Below are 19,137 nucleotides of genomic sequence, written 5' to 3'. Positions count from 1 at the left end.
AATACACAGAGGAACTGTCATAAAAGATCTTCACAACCCAGATAATCACAATGGTCTGATCACTCACCTACTACTCATATTTATCATCCTCAAATATCCTCCTGATTCAACAAAGTCCTCTTGTTGACCAGTTGTCTAATCCAAAATAAAAACAGTTGCTGCCAAGAGGTGTTGAAGAGATACTCCCTGATATGCCTTCTCCCCTCATCTTTAAGAACTAGTAATAAAAAGTATCATAAGCAAGAACACAGAGAAGTCCTGAGCATCTGTGTATATATGTGTGTATATATATATATATATACACACAGACACAGACACACACACACACACACACACACAAACTAATACACACCTGCTATTGCCATAGGAGACCCAGTTATTCTCCGAATTTTATGCTCAAGTGATCAAGATGCCTTGAGTAAGAACTGGTTTCTCAGCTTCTCTGTAGGACACCTGGAGACAAGATTTATCCACTTCTGTGGTCTTGAAACACTCACCAGCATCAGAGAAAAAGGAGTTTGAACCTCAATTCACCAACTTCAGAAACGGAACTGTGAAAACTGCTCTGTCCACCAGGGAGGGGACCCAAAGGGACAGGGCTCCAAGCTCTTGGCTACAGACATGCATTAAACATGTATTAATTGCTCAGTTTTCTTGTTTCTCCCTCCAGGACACATGCCCTATGGCAGTGGTTCCTAAACTTTGATGTTCCCTAGAATGCCCTGGAGAGATTATTAAAGATGCAGATCCCAGCTCCAGCTCCAGTGATGCTCATTCTTGAACTCTGTGACCAGGGAACTCTGACACATGTGGTCCTAAGGGCCAATGCTGAGAAAACGGTGTCCTTAGGAAGAATGCCATGATGATGCCCTGTGAGTGTGAGCCCAAATGAGATGTGGAAGGACCCCATTATTGACCCTTCCTACAAGCTTAAAGTTTCCACTAGTTAAGTCAAAGCTTGGGATTTGAGGATGGAGTTTTCTCCCAAGCCGAGATGCCTTCTTAGTTTGTTGCCTTTTAAGTAAATCTGCTTCATGGTAGAAATTCAAATATAAAATGAGAAAGCCAACGTATTTCCCCTCTTTTATTCTCCAGGCAAGAATACTGGACTTGTTGTTTAACTCCAATGTTGTTCAACCATTTGTTGTTTTCAATTCCTAAGCTCTGTCCAACTCTTTGCAACCCCATGAACTGCACTCGGCCAGGCTTCCCTGTTTTTGCTGTCTTTCAGAGTTTGCTCAGACTCATGTTTATTGAGTCAGTAATGCCATCCAACCATCTCATTCTCTATTATCCCCTTCTTTTCCTGTCCTCAATCTTTCCAAGCATCAGGGTCTCTTCCAGTGAGTTGACTCTTTGCATCAGGTGGCCAAAGTATTGGAATTTCAGCTTCAGTATCAGTCCTTCCAATGAATATTCAGGGTTGATTTCCTTTAGGATTGACTGGTGCGACCTCCTTGCTGTTCAAGGGACTCTCAAGGGTCTTCTCCAGCCCCACATGTCAAAAGCATCAGTATTTGGCACTCAGTCTTCTTTATGGCCCAACTCTCACATCTGTACATGACTACTGGAAAACCAATACTTTGACTAAATTACCTTTTTTAGAACAGTAATGTCTCTGTTTTTTAATATTCCAAGTAGATTTGTCATAGCTGTTCTTCCAAGATCGGTGTCTTTAATTTTCATGACTGCAGTCACCGAATGAAGTGATTTTGAACCTAAGAAAAGAAAATCTGTCACTGTTTCCACTTTTCCCCCATCTATTTGCCATGAGCAACGGGATGGGATGCCATGATCTTTGTCTTTTGCATGTTGAATTTTAAGCCAGCTTTTTCATTCTCCTCTTCTACCCTCATCAAGAAGCTCTTTTGTTCCTCTTCACTTTTTGCCATTAAAGAGGTGTCATCTGCATATGTGAGGTCGTTGATATTTCACCCAGCAATCTTGATTCCAGCTGGTGATTTATCCAGTCTGGCATTTTGCATGATGCATTCTATATACAAATTAAATAAGCAGGGTGACAATATACAGCCTTTATGTACTCCTTTCCCAGTTTGTTACCCGTCAGTTGTTCTATGTCCCATGCTAACTATTGCTTCTTGACCTGCACACAGGTTTCTCAGGAGGCAGGTAAGGTGCTCTGGTATTTTCATCTCTTGAAAAATTTTCCAGTTTGTTGAGATCTACACAGTCAAAGGCTTTAGCATAGTCAGTGAAAGAGGAGTGTCTTTAATTCTCTTGATGTTTCTATTATCCAACAGATGTTGGCGATTTGATCTCTGGTTTCTCTACCTTTTCTAAATCTAGCTTGGACTTCCGGAAGTTCTTGGTTCACATACTGCTGAAGCCTAGTATGAATGGCTTTGAGTATAAGCTTCCTAGCATGTGAAATGAGTGCAGTTGTACTGTAGTTTTAACATTCTTTGGCCTTGCCTTTCTTTGGGATTGAAATAAAAACTTCCCTTTTCTAGTCCTGGGGCCACTGGTGAGTTTTCCAAATTTGCTGGCTTACTGAGTGCAGCTGTTTAACAGCATCATCTTTTAGGACATATTTACATAAATGGGATTTATTTTGCATGGTATCTTAGAGCTTTCTTGTCCTAAGATAAATTTATTGCAATAATACTTGCAAGTCTACGTCTTTGCTTATCAGTGCATAGAATATACATAACATCAATACATTAATCTTATAAATTTTCAAATTTTTAGTTACTCTCTGGCTGAATTAACTGAGTGATTCTTTAACAAAGGATCTCTAATTCTTCAATAAGGTAAAACTTTATTAAATATTATAGTACACCCTGAAATCTTTTCCTGAGTCTGTTGTCTGATCAAAGTTACTTTATTATCTCCAAAGCATCCATTTTAAAAGGCTCCAATGTCTTAGTTTCCCCATGCCTGTGGCTTGCTCCTTTAAAGAGAGAACAACCGAGCTGTGAAAATGCCCATGAAAATACATGAAGGCTGGAAGTCTAGGTCGAAGCCCATGGAAAGAGAGGCAATAAAGCCAGACTGTCTTCATTCACCTAAGGAATCATCTAAGTCAGAGCTTATGGAATGAAATAAATGAATAATGAGGAAAGTCGCATCATAATATTTTATACATGTATCATATATCCAAGGCTTTCAAAAAGTGTGATTTCCATCTTTACACCCCAAACAGACTAGAGTTGTGGACATCATCACAACCTTGCATGTCACTCCAGCTACTGGTTACATGCTAATTAGTCTTCTGCTTCTGTATAACATTGGTAAACATATTACATCTTGCATAGTGCAGACACACACGCGCAAAGGGACAAGATGAAAAAACAGGGGTAAAAACATGATGCTCAAAAAAAGACATATATGTAGTATGTCAATAAGAGAGATAAAATGAATAGTATAAACTAATCTCAAAGAAGGCCAAAAAGAGGGAAAAGAAAGCAAAAAATCTTTCTCCAAATCTATTTGTACTAAGTGAGATTTTCAAGGTAGCAGGATTACAAATTGATGAATAAAGAACAAAAATCACTGATACTTTATATCCTAGCAGTGAGTACTGAGAATTGAAATTTTAATATACTAATTAAAACAGTTTAAAAAGCAAAATATGCTTATGGATGAATTTACCAAAGTACTGGTATGTTAAAAACTACAAACACATTCATGGTAAATTTAAAGAGGATGAATACAGATACACTTTGCCCATAGACTGGATAACTCAATATCATTATGGAGCCAGGTCTCTCCTCCAATTGATCTATAGGGTCAGTGCAATCAAAGGCAATGTATCAGTAGCCTACTTGCAGAAGCTGATTCTTAATATTACATACAAGCAAAAGGGAAGACAAAAAAATCTTAAAATGAAAAGGAAACTGCCATACTTAGTTTACCTAATTTCAAAACTTTTATACTCCATAGCAAGCAAAATAAAAGCCATTGCATGAGAATAGGAATATAGATCAATAGAACAGTGAATAATTTTGAAATAGATCAATACACATAAAGTCAATTAATAGTTTACAATGCACCAAGGCAATTTAAATGTGGCAAGGATAGAGTTTCAATAAATGGTGCCAGCATGCTTCAGTATCAATATGTCTTAAGTGAACATGGACTCTTGTGCATGCAAAACATAACTCAGAATGGGTCAAATGTGTAAGAACTGTAACTATAAAACTATTCTGAAGAAACGTTGGACAAAATTTTGGTAAATGTGGGGTAGGCAACATATTCTTAAATAGGACACAAAAGTCATAACACTACAAGGAAAAGAGCAGAATCTTGATTTCAAAAAAATAAAAGGCATTTGCTTTTCCAAAGAAAATTTTTAATAAAAATTTATTGGACTATAGTTGCATAACAATGTTATATTTTTTGGCCTCAGAAAAATGAATCTGCCGTACGTATATATATCTATACCCCCCTTTTTTGAATTTCCTTCCCATTTAGGCCACCATAGAGCTTTGAGCAGAGTTTCCTGTGCTATACAGTAGATTCTCATTAGTATTTATTTTATACACTGTAGTAAATGTCCATTGACAGAGGAATAGATACAGAAGATGTGGCACATATATACAATAGAATATTATACAGCCACAAAATGTAACAAAATTGTGCCATTTGCCGGGATGTGAATGGGTCTACAAAGTGTCTGGGTCTGACATACAGAGTAAAGAGAAAAATAAATATTATATGTTAATGTCTATACATGGAATCTAGAAAAATGGTAGTGATGAGCAGATTAGACAGGCAAGAATAGAGAAGCAGACATAGAGAATGAATTTCTGGACACAGTTGAAGGAGGAGTTGTTGTTATTCAGTCACATGTCTGACTTTCTGCAAGGCCATGGACTGCAGCATACGAGGCTCTCCTGTTCTTCACATAGTTTGCTCACAGGAAAGGAGAGGGTGGAAAAATTGAAAGAGTACCATTGACATATGTACACAACCACGTGTAATTAGATTGCTAATGAGAAACTGCTGCATAGCACAGAAAACTCAGTGTGGAACTCTGTGATGACCTGAGGGCTGCAAACATAGGGAGGGTAGGAGGGAGGATCAGGAGGGCAAGTATATATGTACTTATACCTGTTTCAACTGTGGTACAGCAAAAACAAACAAAATATTGTAGAGCAATTATCTTCCAATGAAAAATAAATAACTAATTAAATACATTTTTTAAAAAGAAATAAATTCCCAGGTTATAACAGGAGAGACTAAGTACTACCAGCTATAATTCTCAGCCTTATCGACAAGATCAAAAATCAAGACCATAAACTCAAAATTCACAATTTATGCTAGTGAACTGTTAGGAAATAGATAATAATTGTAAAGGAATGTAATTCAACTATCAAACATTTACTGACTATTCATTCCATGCTGGGATCAAATCTAGGTATATATGATCTGAGGTTTTGTGAACACTCATGGCTGTTACAAAGACAAGCAAATGTCATTGAGACAAGACTTTTGCCCTGTGCAAGAGTCTCTCCACGGCCCCCATCATGTCCCTGTTCCTTAGGCTATAAATGAAGGGGTTCAGCAGTGGAGTGACCACTGTGTACATCACAGAGGCAATGGTGATCTTGTCCCTGGAGGTGCTGGATGAGGGGAAAATATACAGCCCAATAATTGTTCCATAATACAGAGACACCACAGAGAGGTGAGAGCCACATGTGGACAATGCTTTGCAGATCCCCTTGGTGGAGGGGACCTTCAGGATGGTGGCCCCGATGCGTCCATAAGAGATCAGGATGCATACTAGTGGGAGGATGATGACAACCACTCCTACTGTGAAAATGGCCAGCTCATTGAGGGATGTGTCTGAGCAGGAGAGCTTCAGCAGGGCACCAAGGTCACAGAAGAAATGGGGGATGCTGTGGTCAGCACAAAAGGACAGCTGGGTCAGGAGGAGGGTGTGACACAGGGCATTGGCACAGGAGAGAATCCAAGATACAGTTACTAGTAAGGTGCACAGCCCCTGTCCCATGATGGTGCTGTAGTGGAGAGGGTGACAGATGGCCACGTACCTATCATAGGCCATCGAGGTGAGTAGGAAATCATCCAGACCAGTGAAAAATATGAAAAAATACATCTGTGTTACGCATCCTGCATAGGGGATGGATTGATCCTGAGTCTTCATGTTTATCAGCATTTTAGGGACGGTGACAGATGAAAAGGAGACATCAGTGAGGGCCAAGTGGCTGAGGAAGAAGTACATGGGGGTGTGGAGGCGAGGGTCTAGCCTGATGAGCAGGATGATGAGCAGGTTGCCCAGCACCGTGGTCAGGTACATACCCAGGAACAGGGCAAAGAACATGCCCTGCTGCTCTGGCTGGATGGGGAGTCCCAGGAGGAGGAACTCGGACATGCTGCTCTGATTCTCCCTCTTCATGCTCCTCGCCTATCTGCTGGGAATGAAAGGACAGTGAAAGAAGCACATTTTGATTGCAGCAGGCATATATAAATGAGTCCTTTCTCTTGGTGAATATGTCAGTGTCTGTCTGCATTGCTTTTTCCCTGCAAAAACCCCTAAGATGAATGGTATTACCATGTATAATGAGAGAATTTACCAACTAAGAAGAGAATTTTATACAGAAGAGAAACTGACTCAGTGGGATTTTTCCATCATCTCAGTAAAGAGAAATTATCACAGTATCTTAGCAGAGATATAGTGAGTTAAAAACCTCCCTAATTTCTCTTCTGTTTCTGTACATATGATCATAAGATTTGACCTTCAGGTTGTGACATATTGACCTATGGAAATCTGACTTCAAGGTCCTCTCATTTGTAAAGTATAAGGAAGATGTTTCAGCAACGAATTCTTGAAGGAAAGTGGATCAAAAATACACAGCCAAGAAATTTCCTGGTGATCCAAGGCTTTAGACTTGAGCTTCCAAGTCAGGATGTATGGGTTCAATCCTTGTTCCAGGTATAAAGATATCACATGCATTATGGCTAAAAACCAAAACATGAAACAAAACAATATGGTAACAAATTCAACAAAGAATTTAAAAAATGATTCACATCAAAAAAATTCTTTAAAAATAAATAAGCAAATAAATAGCCAGTTCCATTATGTATAAAGGCTGAAGAAAAAGAAGAAGCTTACATGTCAACTGAACTCAGAGTATCTTAGTGTTCAAATTTGCAATATCACTGCTCTACGAAGTAAAAAATATTACTGGCAGTTATATGTATTTTTACTAGTACTCATATTTATCATTCTCCAGTATTGTCCTGATTCAACAAAATTCTTTTGTTGAAGAGTTCCCTAATCCAAAATAAAAACAGTTGCTGCCAAGATATGTCAAAGAGATACGCCCTGATATGCATTTTCCCCTCATCTTTAAAAGTAGTAATAAAAAGTATCACAAGCAAGAGCACAGAGAAGTGCTGATCACCTACACACACACACACACACACACACACACACACACACACACACCTACTATTGCCATAGGAGACCCAGTTCGTCTCTGAATTTTATGCTTGAATGATCTAGCTGCCTTGAGTAAGAACTGGTTTCTCAGCTTCTCTGTAGGACACCTGGAGTAGAGATTTATCCACTTCTGTGGATAAATAAACCACTCACCAGCATCAGAGACAAAAGAGCTTGATCCTCAATTCAACAATGTCAGAAATGGAGACGTGAAGACTGTTCTCTGTCCACCAGGGAAGGGACCCAAGGGGACAGGGCTCCAAGCTCTTGGCTAGAGACATGCATTAAACATGTATTAATTGCTCAGTTTTCTTGTTTCTCCCTCCAGGACACATGCCCTAGGGCAGTGGTTCTTAAACTTTGATGTTCCCTAGAATGCCCTGGAGAGATTATTAAAGATGTAGTTCCCAGCTCCAGCTCCAGTGATGCTCATTCTTGAACTCTGTGGCCAGGGAATTCTGACACATGTGGTCCGAAGAGCTGACACTGAGAAAACAGTATCCTTAGGAAGAACATCACGATGATGCCCAGTGGGTGTGATCCCAAAGGAGATGTGGAAAGAACTCCTGACTCACCCTTCCTACTAGCTTAGATTTCCCCTAGTTAAGTCAAAGCTTGGGATGTGAGGATGGAGTTTTCTCCCAAGCCGAGATGCCTTCTTAGTTTGTTGCCTCTAAATAAATCTGCTTCACGGTAGAAATTCAAATACAATATGAGAAATTCAAAGTATTTCCCCTGTCTTTTATTCATCTTTTATATTTCTAAAATGGTTTTTATTCATAAAATTTTATATTAATATTTGTTGTTGTTCTATCGAAGTGTTAGTCACTTAGTCGTGTCTGACTCTGTGCAACCCCACGGACTGTAGCCCACCAGGCTCCTCTGTCAGTGGAATTCTCCGGGCAAGAATACCAGAGTTGTTTTTCAGCTTCAGTGTTGTTCAACTCCAGATGTTGTTGTTCATTCGCTAAGCCAAGTCCGACTCTTTACAACCCCATGCCAGGCTTCCCTGTTTTTCGCTATCTCCCAGAGTTTGCTCAAACTCTTGTTCATTGAGTCAGTAATGCCATCCAACCATCTCATCCTCTGTCGTCCCCTTTTTTTTCCTGCCCTCAATCTTTCCCAGTGTCAGGGTCTTTTCCAATGAGTTGGCTCTTTGCATCTGGTTTTAGTATTGGGGTTTCAGCATCAGTCCTTCCAATGAATATTCAGAGTTGATTTCATTTAGGATTGACTGGTGTGATCTCCTTGCTGTTCAAGAGACTCTCAAGAGTCTTCTCCAGTACCACATTCAGAAAGCATCGATATTTGCTGAGTTGCAAATATGAATACGTCTTTTTTACATTCCAACTCTGACAGCTGTACATAACTACAGGAAAACCATAGCACTGACTAAATTACCTTTGTTGGAAAAGTGATGTTTCTGCTTTTTAATATGCTATGTAGATTTGCCATAGCTGTTCTTCCAGGATCAAGTGTCTTAAATTTTCATGACTGCAGTCACCGAATGAAGTGGAATTGAACCCAAGAAAATAAAATCTGTCACTGTTTCCACTTTTCCCCTTCTATTTGCCATGAAGCAATGGGACAGGATGCCAAGATCATTGTTTTGTGCATGTTGAATTTTAAGCCAGCTTTTTCATTCTCCTCTTCTACCCTCATCAAGAAGCTCTTTTGTTCCTCTTCACTTTTTGCCATTAAAGTGGTGTCATCTGCATATGTGAGGATGTTGATATTTCACCCAGCAATCTTGATTCCAGCTGGTGATTTATCCAGTCTGGCATTTCGCATGATGCATTATGTATACAAATTAAATAAGTAAGGTGAGAATAAACAGCCTTTATGTACTCCTTTCCCAATTTGGAACCAGTTAGTTGTTCTATGTCCCATGCTAACTATTGCTTCCTGACCTGCACACAGGTTTCTCAGGAGGCAGGTAAGGTTCTCTGGTATTTCCATCTCTTGAAGCATTTTCCACAGTTTGTTGTGATCTACACAGTCAAAGGCTTTAGCGTAGTCAGTGAAAGAGGAGTAGCTGTTTTTCTTTAATTCTCTTGATGTTTCTATTATCCAACAGATGTTGGTGATTTGATCTCTGGTTCCTCTGCTTTTTCTAAATCTAGCTTGGACTTCTGGAAGTTCTTGGTTCACATACTCCTGAAGCCTAGTTTGAGTGGCTTTGAGTATAATCTTGCTAGCATGTGAAATGAGTGCAGTTGTACTGTAGTTTTAACATTCTTTGGTCTTGCCTCTCTTTGGAATTGAAATGAAAACTTCCCTTTTCTAGTCCTGGAGCCACTGGCGAGATTTCCAAATTTGCTGGCATTTTGAGTGCAACAGTTTAACAGCATTATCTTTTAGGATACGTTTACATAAATGGGATTTGTTTTGCATGGTACCTTAGAGCTTTCTCCTCCTAAATTTATTGTAATAATACTTGCAAGTCTACTTCTATGCTTATCAGTGCATAAAACACATATAACATCAAGGTATTAATCTCAAATTTTTAGCTGCTCTCTTGTTGAATTAACTGAGTGGTTCATTAACAAAGAATCTCTAATTCTTCAATAAGGTAATACTTTATTAAATATTATAGTACACCCTGAAATCTTTTCCTGTGTCTGTTGTCTGATCAAGGTTACTTTATTATCTCCAAAGCATCCGTTTTAACAGGCTCCAATGTCTTAATTCCCCCATGCCTGTGGCTTGCTCTTTTGAAGAGAGAACAACTGAACTGTGAAAATGTCCGTGAAAATACATGAAGAATGGAAGGCTAGGTGGAAGCGCATGGAAAGAGAGGCAATAAAGCCAGACTGTTTTCATTCACCTAAGGAATCATCTAAATCAGAGCTTACAGAATGAAATAAATGAATAATGATGAAAGTTGCATCATAATATTTTATACATGTATCATATATCCAAGGCTTTCAAAATATTGGGATTTCCATCTTTACACCCCAAACAGACTAGAGTTGTGGACATCATCACAACCTTGCATGTCACTCCAGCTACTGGTTACAAACTAATTAGTCTTCTGTTTCTGTATAGCATTGGTAAACATATTACATCTTGCATAGTGCAGGCACACGCACGTAAAGGGACAAGATGAAAAAACAGGGGTAAAAACCTGATGCTCAAAAAAAGACATATATGTAGTATGTCGATAAGAGAGAAAAAATGAATAGTATAAACTAATCTCAAAGAAGGCCAAAAAGAGGGAAAAGAAAGCAAAAAATCTTTCTCCAAATCTATTTGTACTAAGTGAGCTTTGCAAGGTAGCAGGATTACAAAGTTGATGAATAATGAACAAAAATCAATGATACTTTATATCCTAGCAGTGAGCACTGAGAATCGAAATTTTAATATGCTAATTAAAACAATTTAAAAAGCAAAATATGCTTATGAATGAATTTCCCAAAATACTGATATGTTAAAAACTACAAACACATTCATGGTAAATTTAAAGAGGATGCAAATGAATACAGATACACTTTGCCCATAGACTGGATAACTCAATATCATTATGGAGCCAGGTCTCTCCTCCAATTGATCTATAGGGTCAGTGCAATCAAAGGCAATGTATCAGTAGCCTACTCGTAGAATCTGATTCTTAATCTGAAGTAAAAGGGAAGACAGATGTGGATGTCACTTGTGATGGAACTAAAGCCCAATGCTGTAAAGAGCAATATTGAATAGAAACCTGGAATGTTAGGTCCATGAATCAAGGCAAATTGGAAGTGATCAAACATCAACATTTTAGGAGTCAGCAAACTAAAATGGACTGGAATGAGTGAGTTTAACTCAGATGACCATTATATCTACTACTGTGGGGAAGAATCCCTTAGAAGAAATGGAGTAACCATCATAGTCAACAAAAGAGTCTGAAATGCAGTACTTGGATGCACTCTCAGAAATGACAGATGATCTCTGTTCATTTCCAAAGCAAACCATTCAATAGCACAGTAATCCAAGTCTATTCCCCAACCAGTAAGGCTAAAGAGGCTGAAGTTGAACAGTTCTATGAAGACCTACAGGACCTTCTAGAACTAACACCCAAAAAAGATGTCCTTTTCATTATAGGGGATGAGAATGCAAAAGTAGGAAGTCAAGAAACACCTGGAGTAACAGGCAAATTTGGCCTGGAAGTATAGAATGAAGCAGGGCAAAGGCTAATAGAGTTTTGTCAAGAGAACCCACTGCCATAGCAAATATCCTCTTCCCACAACACAAGAGAAGACTCTACACATGGACATCACCTGATGGGCAATAACGAAATCATATTGATTATATTCTTTGCAGTCAAGATGGAGAATTTCTATACAATCAGCAAAAACAAGACCAAGAGCTGATTGTGGCACAGACCATGAAGTCCCTAATGCAAAGTTCAGACTCCAGTTGAAGAAAGTAGGGAAAACTACTAGATCATTCAGGTATGACCTAAATCAAATTCCTTGCAATTATATAATGGAAGTGAGAAACAGATTCAAGGGATTAGATCTGATAGAGTGCCTGAAGAAATTTGGACAGAGGTTCGTGACATTGTACAGGAGGCAGGGATCAAGATCATCTCCAAGGAAAAGAAATGCAAAAAGGCAAAATGATCATCTGAGCAGGCCTTACAAATAGTTGAGAATAGAAGAGAAAGAAAAGGCAAAGGAGAAAAGGAAAGATGTGTCCATTTGAATGCATAATTCCAAAGAATAGCAAGGAGAGAGAAGAAAGCATTCCTCAGTGATCAGTGCAAAGAAATAGAAGAAAATAATAGAATGGGAAAGTCTAGAGTCCTCTTTAAGAAAATTAGATACCAAGGGAATGTTTCATGCAAAGATGGGTGCAATAAAGGACAGAAATGGTATGGGTTAACAGAAGCAGAAGATATTAAGAAGAGGTGGCAAGAATACACACAAAAACTATACAATAAAGAACTTCATGATCCAAATAATCACAACGATGTGTTCATCACCTAGAGGCAGACATCCTGGAGTGCAAAGTCAAGTGGGCCTTAGGAAGCATCACTATGAACAAAGCTAGTGGAGGTAATGGAATTCCAGTGGAGCTACTTCAAATCCTAAAAGATGATGCTATGAAAGTACTGAACTCAATATGCCGGGAAATTTGGAAAACTCAGCAGTGGCCACAGTACTGGAAAAGGTCAGTTTTCATTCCAATGCCAAAGAAAGGCAATGCCAAAGAATGCTCAAACTATCGCACAATTGCACTCATCTCACATGCACATAAAGTAATGCTCAAAATTCCCCAAGCCACACTTCAGCAGTGTGTGAACTGTGAACATCCAGATGTTCAAGCTGGATTTAGAAAAGGCAGAGGAACCAGAGATCAAATTGCCAACATCTGCTGGATTATCAAAAAAGCAAGAGAGTTCCAGAAAAACATATATTTCTGCTTTATTGACTATGCCAAAGCCTTTGACTCTGTGGACCACAACAAACTGTGGAAAATTCTGCAAGAGATGGGAATACCAAACCACCTGACGTGCCTCTTGAGAAATCTGTATGCAGGTCAGGAAGCAATAGTTAGAACTTGACATGGAACAACAAACTGGTTCCAAATAGGGAAAGGAGTAGGTCAAGGCTGTGTATTGTCACCCTGCTTATTTAACTTATATGCAGAGTACATCATGAGAAACACTTGGCTGGATGAAGCACAAGCTGAAATCAAGATTGCCAGGAGACATACAACCCAGCAATCCCACTGCTGGGCATACACACCGAGGAAACCAGAATTGAAAGAGACACATGTACCCCAATGTTCATCACAGCACTGTTTACAATAGCTAGGACATGGAAGCAACCTAGATGTCCATTGGCAGATGAATTGATAAGAAAGCTGTGGTACATATTCACAATGGAATATTACTCAGCTGTTTAAAAGAACTCATTTGAATCAGTTCTAAGGAGGTCGATGAAACTGGAGTTTATCATACAGAGTGAAGTAAGTCAGAAGGAAGAACACCAATAAAGTATATTAACACATATATATGGAATTTAGAGAGATAGTAACAATGACCCTATATGTGAGACAGCAAAAGAGACACAGATGTAAAGAACAGTCTTTGGGACTCTGTGGGAGAAGATGAGGGTGGGATGATTTGAGAGGGAGCATTGAAACTTGTATATTATCATATGGAAGTGGATCACTGGTCCAAGTTGGATGTATGAGACAGGGTGCTCAAGGCTGGTGCACTGGAATTACCCTGGGGGATGAGATGCAGAGGGAGATGGGAGGTGGTTCTGGATGGGGAACACATGTGTGCCCGTGGCTGATTCGTGTCGATGTATGGCAAAACCACTACAATATTATAAAGTAATTAACCTCCAATTAAAAGAAAGAAATTAATTAAAAAATAAAAACAAAAAAGAAAGAAAGCTCTGGTACAAATACACAATGGAATATTACCTAGCTATTAGAAAGAATGCATTTGAATCAGTTCTAATGAGGCAGATGAATCTGGAGCCTATTATACAGAGTGAAGTAAGTCAGAAAGAAAAACACCAATACAGTATATTCACACATATATATGGAATTTAGAAGGAGGGTAATGATGACCCTATATGAGAGACAGCAAAAGAGACACAGATGTAAAGAACAGAATTTTGGACTCTGTGGGAGAAGGTGAGGGTGGGATGATTTGAGAGAATACCATTGAAACGTATATTACCATATGTGAAATAGATCACCAGTCCAGGATCAATGCATGAGACAGGGTGCTCAGAGCCAGAGGACTAGGACGACCCTGAGGGATGGGACGGGAAGGGAGGTGGGAGGGGGCTTCAGGATGGGGGACACATGTACACCCATGGCTGATTCATGTCACTAGTGGAAATGTCATGTAGTGGACATGTCACTAAATTCATGTCATGTAGTGGAAAAGACCACTACAATAATGTAAAGTAATTAGCCTAAATTTTTTTTAATATATTAATTTTTTAAAAAAAGATTGCTGGAAGAAATATCAATAACCTCAGATATGCAGATGACACCACCTTAATGGCAGAAAGTGAAGAGGAACTAAAGAGCCTCTTGATGAAACTGAAAGAGGAGAGTGAAAAAGTTGGCTTAAAATACAACATTCAGAAAACTAAGATCGTGGCATCCGGTCCCATCACTTCATGGCAAATAGATGGGGAAACAGTGGAAAGAGTGACAGACTTTATTTTCTTGGGCTCCGGAATCGCTGTAGATGGTAACTGGAACCATGAAATTAAAAGATGCTTGCTCCTTGGAAGAAAAGTTATGACCAACCTAGACAGCATATTGAAAAGCAGAGACATTACTTTGCCAACAAAAGTCCATCTAGTCAAAGCTATGGTTTTTTGCAGTAATCATGTATGGATCTGAGACTTGGACTATAAAGAAAGCTGAGCACCAAAGAAATGATGCTTTTGAACTGTTGTGTTGAAGAAGACTCTTGAGAGTCCCTTGGACTGCAAGGAGATCCAACCAGTCCATCCTAAAGGAAATAAGTCTTGAATATTCATTGGAAGGACTGATGCTGAAGCTGAAACTCCAATATTTGGCCACCTGCTGCAAAGAACTGACTCATTTGAAAAGACCCTGTTGCTGGGAAAGATTGAAGGTGGGAGGAGAAGGGGACAACAGAGGATGAGATGGTTGGATGGCATCACCGACTCAATGGGCATGAATTTGATTAAACTCCGGGAGTTGGTGATGGACAGGAAGGCCTGGTGTGCTACAGTCCATGGGGTCACAAAGAGTCAGACACAACTGAGTGACCGAACCGAACTAAACTGAAAAGAGAAGACAAAAAATGTTAAAATGAGAAGCAAAATGCCATACTTACTTTATCTAATTTCAAAACTGTTTTATACTCCAAATCAAGGAAAATAAAAATAATTGCATAAGAATAGGAATATAGATCAATAGAACAGTGAATAATTTCAAAATATATCAATACGTAGAAGGTCAATTAATAGTTTACAAATGCACCAAGGCAATGTAATGTGGCAAGGACAGCATTTCAATAAATGGTGCCAGCATGCTTCAGTATCAATATGTCTTAAGTGAACATGGACTCTTGTGCTGCACCACATGCAAAACATAACTCAAAATGGATGAAATGTGTAAGGACTATAACTATAAAACTATCTTCAAGAAAAACTTGGACAAATCTTGGTAAACGTGGGATAAGGAATATTTTCTTAAATAAGACACAAAAGTCATGAACACTAAAAGGAAAAGAGTAGAATCTTGATTTCATAAAAATAAAAGGCATTTGCTTTTCCAAAGAAACTTTTTTTAAAAAAGTTATTGGACTATCGTTGTTTAACAATGTTGTGTTATTTTCTCTTCTCAGAACACTGAATCTGCCATACATATACATATGTATATCCCTTTTTAAAAATTTCCTTCCCATTTAGGCCACCACAGAGCTTTGAGTAGAGTTCCCTGTGCTATACAATAGATTCTTATTAGTTATTCATTTTATGCACAGTAGTAAATGCCCAATGACACAGAAATAGATACAGAAGAGGTGGCACATATATACAATGGAATATTATGCAGCCACAAAACGTTACCAAAATTGTGCCATTACCAGAACGTGGATGGTCTACATATTGTCTGGGTCTGACATACAGAGTAAAGAGAAAAATAAATATTGTGTGTTAATGTCTATATATGGAATCTAGAAAAATGGTAGTGACGAACAGATTAGACAGGCAAGAGTAGAGAGGCAGACATAGAGAATGAATTTCTAGACACAGTTGGAGGAGGAGTTGTTGCTATTCAGTCACTAAGTCTTGTCTGACTCTTTGCAAGCCCGTGGACTGCGGCATACCATTCTCCCCTGTCCTTCTCAGAGTTTGCTCAGGAGAAGGAGAGGGTGGGGCAAACTGAGAGAGTACCATTGACATACACACACTACCATGTTTGAATTAGATTGCTAATGAGAAACTGCTCCATAGCACAGGAAACTCAGTGTGGTATCTGTGACGACCTGAGGGCTGCAAACATGGGGAGGGTAGGAGGGAGGGTCAGGAGAGAGAGAATATATGCACACTTACAGTTGATTCATGTTGCTATATAGCAAAAACCAACAAAATACTGTAAAGCAATTATTTTCCAATAAAAAGTAAATTAAAAATTAAATTTTTAAAAAGAAATAAATCACTAGGAAATAAGAGGAGAGGTGAAGTACTACCACCTATATAAATGCTCAGCCTTATAGACAAGATCAAAACTCAAGAACATAAACTCAAAATTCACAATTTATGCTAATGAACTGTTAGGAAATAGACAATAATTGTAAAGGAATGCAATTCGACAATCAAACATTTACTGAGTATTTATTCCATGCTGGGCTCAAATCTAGGGATATATGATCTGAGGTTTTGTGAACACACATGGCTGTTACAAAGACGAACAAACATCACTGAGACAAGACTTTTGCCCTGTGCAAGAGTCTCTCCAGGGCCCCCATCATGTTCCTGTTCCTTAGGCTGTAAATGAAGGGGTTCAGCAGTGGAGTGACCACTGTGTACATCACAGAGGCAATGGTGCTCTTATCCCTGGAAGTGTTGGATGAGGGGAAAAAATACAGTCCAATAATTGTTCCATAATACAGAGACACCACAGAGAGGTGGGAGCCACATGTGGACAATGCTTTGCAGATCCCCTTGGTGGAGGGGACCTTCAAGATGGTGGTCCCAATGCATCCATAAGAGATCAGGATGCATATGAATGGGAGGACGATAACAGCCACTCCTGCTGTGAAAATGGCCAGCTCATTGAGGGATGTGTCTGAGCAGGAGAGCTTCAGCAGGGCACCAAGGTCACAGAAGAAATGGGGGATGCTGTGGTCAGCACAAAAGGACAGCCGGGTCAGGAGGAGGGTGTGACACAGGGCATTGGCACAGGAGAGAATCCAGGACACAGTTACTAGTAAGGTGCACAGCCCCTGTCCCATGATGGTGCTGTAGTGGAGAGGGTGACAGATGGCCACGTACCGATCATAGGCCATTGAGGTGAGCAGAAAATCATCCAGACCAGTAAAAAATAGGAAGAAATACATCTGTGTTATGCATCCTGCATAGGGGATGGATTGATCCTGAGTCTTCATATTTATCAGCATTTTAGGGACGGTGACAGATGAAAAGGAGATGTCAGTGAGGGCCAAGTGGCTGAGGAAGAAGTACATGGGGGTGTGGAGGCGAGAGTCTAGCCTGATGAGCAGAATGATGAGCAGGTTGCCCAGCACTGTGGTCAGGTACATGCCCAGGAACAGGGCAAAGAACATGCCCTGCTCCTCTGGCCGGATGGGGAGTCCCAGGAGGAGGAACTTGGACATGCTGCTCTGATTCTCCCTCTTCATGCTCCTCTCCTGTCTGCTGGGAATGAAAAGACAGTGAAAGAAGCACATTTTGATTGCAGCTGGCTTATCAAAATGAGTACTTTCTGTTGTTGGTGAATATGTCAGGGTCTGTTTGCATTGCCCTGCAAAAACCCCTAAGATGAATGGTATTACCATGTATAGTGAGGGAATTACCAACCAAGAATTGAGTTTGATACAGAAAAGAAACTGGCTCAGTGGCATTTTTCCATTACCTCAGTAAAGAGAAAGTATCACACTTTCTTAGCAGAGAAATAGTAAGCTAAAGACCTCTGTAATTTCTCTTCCGTTTCTGGACATACAATCATAAGGTTTGACCTTCAGGTTGTGACATATTGACCTACAGAAATCTGACTTCAAAGTCCTTTCATATGTAAAATATAAGGAGGACTGTTCAACAACCAGTTCTCAAAGGAAAGTGGGTCATAAATACACAGCCAAGAAATTTCCTGGCGGTCCTGTGGTTAATATTTCACCTTGGAAGTCAGGGGGTGTGGGTTCAATCCCTGTTCCACATATAAAGAAATCACATGCCTTACAGCTAAAAACCAAAACATGAAACAAAAATAAATGGTAATAAATTCAGCAAAGAATTTTTAAAATGATCCACATCAAAAAAATTCTTTAAAAATAAATAAGCAACTAAATAGCCAGATTCCCCTAGGTATAAAGGTTGAAGAAAAAAAATGAAGCTTACCTGTTAACTGAACTCAGATTTTCTAAGAGCTCAATCTTATAATATCACACTCTATGAAGTAAAAATACTACTGGCAGCTATATGTATACTTTTACTAACACTCATATTTATCATTCTCCAATATCCTCCTGATTCAACAAAATCCTCTTGTTGAAGAGTTCCCTAATCCAAAATAAAAACAGTTGCTGCCAAGAGGTGTCAAAGAGATATGCCCTGATATGCCTTCTCTGCTCATCTTTAAGAACTAGTAATAAAAAGTATCATAACCAGAGCACAGAGACATGCTGGACACCTGTATTTACACACACACACACACACACACACACACACACACACATAAATGCACACCTGCTATTGCCGTAGGATATGCAGTTCTTTTCTGAACTTTATGCTTGATTGATCTAGTTGCCTTGAGTAAGAACTGGTTTCTCAGCTTCTCTGTAGGACACCTGGAGACAAGATTTATCCACTTCTGTGGTCCTGAACCACTCACCAGCATCAGAGACAAAAGAGCTTGATCCTCAATTCAACAATGTCAGAAATGGAGACACGAAGACTGTGCTCCGTCCACCAGGGAGGGGACCCAAGGGGACAGGGCTCCAAGCTCTAGGTTAGAAACATGCATTAAACATGTATTAATTGCTC

At 39.4% G+C, this 19,137-nt stretch overlaps 1 protein-coding gene across 2 annotated transcripts; it reads right to left on the bottom strand.

Moving 5' to 3' along the window:
• Positions 1-5,437: 5,437 nt before the first annotated feature.
• Positions 5,438-17,777, bottom strand: LOC122703436 (olfactory receptor 1J4-like). Of its 2 annotated transcripts, none has more exons than XM_043917720.1 (2): positions 17,281-17,777; positions 5,438-6,380 (listed from the first exon to the last, which is right to left on the bottom strand). In XM_043917720.1, the coding sequence occupies exons 1-2, from the start codon at positions 17,775-17,777 to the stop codon at positions 5,438-5,440; spliced, it is 1,440 nt and encodes a 479-aa protein (XP_043773655.1). The 2 variants fall into 2 exon arrangements, with proteins under 2 accessions (XP_043773655.1, XP_043773657.1); XM_043917722.1 differs by lacking the exon at positions 17,281-17,777 and adding an exon at positions 7,580-7,599 and having other exon boundaries at positions 5,438-6,395.
• Between the last annotated feature and the right edge of the window lie 1,360 nt (positions 17,778-19,137).

Source organism: Cervus elaphus, chromosome 11 (assembly GCF_910594005.1).
Source record: "Cervus elaphus chromosome 11, mCerEla1.1, whole genome shotgun sequence".
Lineage (NCBI taxonomy): Eukaryota > Metazoa > Chordata > Mammalia > Artiodactyla > Cervidae > Cervus > Cervus elaphus.
The sequence above is the reverse complement of the archived record's forward strand: the minus strand, read 5'-3'. Positions and strand labels throughout refer to the sequence as shown.